The 5,496-nt window shown below is 39.5% G+C and overlaps 1 protein-coding gene across 4 annotated transcripts in view; it reads right to left on the bottom strand.

The window, feature by feature from the left end:
• Positions 1 to 5,496, bottom strand: part of LOC112143230 — a 29,469-nt gene that overhangs the window by 16,887 nt on the left and 7,086 nt on the right. For 2 of the 4 annotated variants that reach the window (XM_036215777.1, XM_036215778.1), the window contains exon 1: positions 2,425 to 3,293. In XM_036215777.1, the coding sequence (XP_036071670.1) occupies positions 2,425 to 2,586 (162 nt within the window). In that variant the 5' untranslated portion in view covers positions 2,587 to 3,293. Of the gene's footprint in view, positions 1 to 1,268; positions 1,396 to 1,485; positions 1,603 to 1,676; positions 1,833 to 2,034; positions 2,092 to 2,176; positions 2,270 to 2,424; positions 3,294 to 5,496 lie in introns of those variants that run through there. The other 2 variants (XM_024267057.2, XM_036215776.1) reach the window with 2 other exon arrangements.

Below are 5,496 nucleotides of genomic sequence, written 5' to 3'. Positions count from 1 at the left end.
AGTATTTTACCTGCTGATCAGGTCACTGAAAACGTCCCGTGCTGAAAGCTGCGTTCCTGATTGGCTGATGGGGCGCAGTGACCTGTCACATCAGGTATTTACAGTCTGGCTGTGCCGCCTGATTTGTGCCTCGCCACTCAAATTGAGCTGCTGGCAGACCTTCGCACCGCGCCGGTCGCTCACATGGAGACGCTGGGCTTCTATTGGCCTTAGAGCGCGTCTGGACCATTGGATAACATTGGAGCCGGCCGCTTCTGCCGTGTGAATCGTGTTGGGTGTGTAGGCAGCATTTCCATCCTTATCAAGAGAATCCACAGCGGGTTGCTGGTTTGCTGAGTGAAATCTTCTGACCTTTTAAAAACTAGAAGGTGCCACCAAGTTTACAAGACTTCAATCATGTCTCAAACATTATTGAAATGTAATTAATACATTTTTGTTAAAAACTTGAGGCTCCAGGGACACACTTCATGTTTTAAGTCATCTTTCATGATTTACTTTTACTTTAGATATAAATCAAGTTTTTAGAACATCCTTCTTTCTTGTTTGCTTTTTTTATTTTAACGCTTCCTCTCTCAGAGTGATGCAACTAAACAAGCTCAAGTATTTGTTACTTAAGAAAAAGTGTAAACTAAGACAGAAAGAACTTCCTAATATGGTGATTCATAAATGCCTCATGGATCAAATAGAGTTTTCTTGAGTGGCATACACTAAAGTAAAGTTTAGCAAGTTTAGGTACTGTGATGGGACACAGATGAGGTAACACAAGAGCAGGAAGAACCACAAGGATCCAGGAGTCTAGTTCTGGGTATTTAATCCAAACAAGCAGCTTACACAGAACCAGAGAACTCTGACGCTGAGACACAGAGCTGGAGAAGCACACATCTTAAATACAGATGAGCTAAATTACACAATGAGAAGCAACTGCGTAAAACAGGTGGCCTTGAGGAGGAGAGAGTGCCCATGACAGATACATGTTAGTTTGATTGGATTATTTAAAAAGCAGATTATATGTTTCAGTAAAATCTATCAAAACTTTATTGTACTATTATAAAATGAACGTAGAAGTGTTTAAAATAGCAAAGATCAAAATGAAGTGAAGAAAAGGAAGTTTTAACCAGTGAAGTCAAAGTTTTGCAACATTGTAAAGACAACCTTCTCCTCATAAGAGATAAGATGCAATATAAACATTATTAATCCCACTAGAGCAAACTGGTGAATCAAAGATCAAAAAGTGTCCTTTAAAAAACTGATTTTGTCTCTGTGGTTAGTTTACAGTTATATCTGACATCAAAACAATTGCTGATTTTTACAATCAAAGTAGAGCATACATGATGTTGACTCTTGATTCTCTTCAATCTTCAAATGTCAGTTTCCTGGTTTCAGCACTATAGTCGGCTGCAGAGTAAAGAACGAGAATCAAAACTACTATAGTTCTTTACATGAGTAACACTGAAGTAACACTGAAGCATAGAAAGAAATACCTACCAGAGTATTAAAGTGTTGTCTGCAAATGGCTTTACTCAACCAGTAGATCAGGAAAATGCAGATGAAAAATTCAACAACCAGCAGACTCAATATCAGGGTTGTGATTTGTCTCACTTCCTGTGAAATATGTAGAATAAAGTTAAACCAAAATCCAAAAGAAACGTGATTCTATACAAAGTATTGTGACATACCAAAACAGGCGAGTATTGCCTATAACGTGAGTATTCCCAATAAGGTGAGTAATCCAAAACATCTGGGGGGGCTTCAATCAAGATTATCAGATTGATTACAAATCCTGTAAATGACCAAAATAAACCCAGAATGTTCAGGGAAAAGGACAGCTTCGCCTGAGAAAAGAAAATATGAAACAAAGGTTTAGTAAATGTTCAATTAAACTGTACCCTTACAGTAAATTATGAACAATATAAATTTAGATTCAATCAAAAGTATAAAACCCATAAAAAAGTATTAATTACACAAATCAACAAATGTTTATTTTCTAGTACATTTGTACTCAAAGAAATGTTTTCAATTAATGAAACCGCTCACCACAGTCATGTTTGGACATTTCCCAGCAGCAAAGGACAGCCCGCCACAGATAACAAACTAATAGAAGAAGACATGTTTTTAGTTTATAAACACATATAATCAGATCTTAAAAAATGTCTTAATTCTTTGAAAAAAAACTCACCATAATGTTTGGAATTGTAACTATCCAAATAAGGCTTTCATAGACAACCAGTGCGAGAGCAGAAAGAAGCAGACCAAAGATAGCTTGGGCTGCCTAATTTTAATGAAAACAAAACACAAAATTCAAATACTGGTTAATGACATTTTTGTAAACTTGCTGAAAGTTTTGTGTTTCCACATAATGACATAAAAAAAGCATAACTTGTCAGTCTGCGATGCCATTTCCTCTGTCGTTACAGTTGAACTTACTCCGAGAGGCTGAGCTTTCCCCTTGATGACAAGGACCTTGAAGTGATCATTGAACACGCAGTAGAATTGTTCTGGCATCAGCTGACCGTCCTGAAGTTCCTGGATGCTCCCAACAGGAATGGTGATGATCATGGATTCATCACAGACAAAGGTGTTCTTCATCGTCCCCAGAGCCACAGGATTCGTATTAAAGCAGTCCGAGTCTCTGGTTGTGAAGCCTCACTGCAACACCAGCACTATTTTGTGCGTCTTTGCTTGAGAGCAGAGAAACAACACTTCTTCAGAGGAACTCATGGAGGAAATGACCAGACTGATATGTCTCCGACTCGCCTTCATACCTCTGCCCTGCCCCCACCTCACATATGAACACACCACGCCTGAAAAGACTGCAAGACAGTTACCTTCAATTACATGTCTAATGATATTATTACTTCTTTTAAACAAATAGGTTTAACAGTCACTAAGTAAGGATCCTGTGCTTCACAGTCCAGATTTTAATGAACCTTTCATTTTGCAATTTGACGCCTCTCAAAGAGGCATTTGAGCTGTGCTTTTACAGGGCACACATGATGATCGACATCCTGTGGCTTACATAAGCCGAAAGCTACTCCCCAGAGAAACCAAATACTCCACTGTGGAAAAAGAAGGGCTAGCAATCAAATGGGCCATGGACTCTTTCAAATACTACCTCTTGGGAAGAGAATTCACTTTGGAGACCGACCACCGGGCCCTGCAATGGCTGGAGAAGATGAAGGACAGTAATGGCCGCATAACAAGATGGTACCTCGCCATGCAGCCCTACAGATACCAGATCAACTACATACCCGGCAGAGAGAACATCACCGCAGACTTCCTCTCTTGTGCTCCAGAAGAAGACTCCAAAGGCTGCCTACGCTGCCACACCATCAGGGCAGTAACCTGCACCAAACACTCACCTGCACACACCTTTAGATATATTTTATTTCAATTACAAGTCACACATTTGTTTTTGTGTAAAATATAAATTTATTAACACATAATTCAAGCTTTATTTCAATTTTCTTTCATTAATTTAATCTTGTGTTTTTTGAGTTACCGGTGCTGTGGGGACCATTGCTGCTGCTGCCGTCTGCTGGAGCCACCATGTCAGGCCTGACACAAAGAAAGCTTGCCAGCCAGCAGAGGCCTTATATGCAGCAGGACACTAATTGGACTGAACCACTGCCCGGGGGAGGAGAAACTCTTTATGTGTTAAACATTGATTCAGTTTACATTCTACTTTATGTCTATTAGTTTTACTATTTTTCTATGTTATTTTACTTTAGGATGGACAAGTTAATTTTGTGTTTGCTGTATTTCTGTGGTCTTAGTCTTTTTCAGTTCCCCCTTGTGTGCCTAGTTGGTCTGATCAGCCACTATATATGTTCCCTTGTGTTTCCAATTAGGAGGCCAGTTTAAGTTTGCTGGTCTGTCTGTTCAGTTGGTTGACTTGTCCTCCTATTTAAAGCTTCAGTTACTTTTGTTACTTTGACCTCTTTTAAGGGCCCATTTTTGTTCACTGAGATATTTTTTTGAAAATAAATGTAAATATTTTTTGATATATTTTTGGCTGTCCTTGCCTTTACTGCTCGGTCCACCACACCACAATTTAAAAAAAACTGGCATTTTTTGCATTTTTTGAAAAAAAGTTTTTGCGCTTAGAGGAGGTGGTATTTGGAATGTATTAAAATAGAAATTTTTTTGCAAAACTATAATGGAAACACTTTTTTCGAAATAAATGCGCTTCTCGGTATGAAGTGTCTGATCTGAGCGCTGCACAGCCGTCGCACCGAGAGGTCCCGCAGTGTCAAAGCGCTTTAGAAATTGCGGGTCATACGGAATCGCGCAGCTCCTCCTCCTCCTTTCCTCATCGCTTCACCTGCAGACGCACTTTTGCAGCTTGGAGACTGAAGTCTCATGAGGGCGAGCGCCGTGACAGAAACTTGAATTTATGTTGTTGTGTTTTCAGACAGAAAAAGGTCCAGATGCTTATTTGTTAGAATGCTTTTTCTTTTAACCGCTGAACAGACTTCTTTCTCTTCTGAGTCGAGCTGCGCTGCACGCGCCCCAGACAGAGCTGTGACGTCACCAACATGCTCCCTCTTAGTGAATGAAATAAAAAAAAATACTTGTTGTCGTTCATCGCCGTGTTTTTAATGACTTATCGCGTGAGTTGGTTTGTGCTTTATCGCAAAATTATAATTTAATGGAAACAGTGTCAATTTGAAACTGTTTTTTTTTTCGTTGAATTTCCATAAAGTTTTGCGCAAATGTGTAATGGAAACGCAGCTAATAAGAAAGAATGAGGCGTCCCCTTCTCCCTTTACCACATGGAGACACGAGAATATTTGATTATTAGTTATCTTTGATGGAAACACAGATTAAAAAAAAAATTGCACTTTTCGAAAAACGTTTTTGTGCATAGAGGAGCTGGTTTTGGGGGCGTATTGAAATGGATATGGACATTTTTCGCAGAACTGTAATGGAAATTGACTTTTTTCTAATTAAATGTGCTTCTGAAGTGTCTGTCTGAGTACAGCACAGCGGACGCCATGAGAGATGAACGTCACAGCTGATCGTGCATCTCCTCTGTAAAATCAATAACCAAGATTTCCTCATCGCTTCATCTGCAGCTGGCAGTCTGAATACTTGTTCTGGACATTCTTTCAAATACCACTGAACAGACTTTTGACTTGCATCTGAGACTGTCAGTGGACTCGCTGCGCGAGCCAGCGCAGCACGTGCACCACACTGCTGTGATGTCACTCAAATGCTCCTTTTTAGTAAATCAAATAAAAAAAAAAAACACACACACATTGCCGTGTTTATGATGACTTATCGCGTGAGTTGGTTTGCGTTTTATCGCATTATTATGAAACCGTATCATTATTATTAAACCGTATCACTGTTTTTTAAAAATTCCTAGAATTTGGTTAAAGTTTCATGTGTAATGGAAACAGAACCCACAGCTGCTGAGTGTTTCTGCATGGTGCGTTCACTGAGCCCCGGATATCGGCAGTAAAACGAAGCAGTTTATCAAAGAAAACATAGAAC

The sequence above is a fragment of the Oryzias melastigma genome, linkage group LG16 (genome assembly GCF_002922805.2).
Source record: "Oryzias melastigma strain HK-1 linkage group LG16, ASM292280v2, whole genome shotgun sequence".
In the NCBI taxonomy this organism is placed as follows: Eukaryota; Metazoa; Chordata; class Actinopteri; order Beloniformes; family Adrianichthyidae; genus Oryzias; species Oryzias melastigma.
This window is presented reverse-complemented; position numbering and strand designations above follow the sequence as displayed.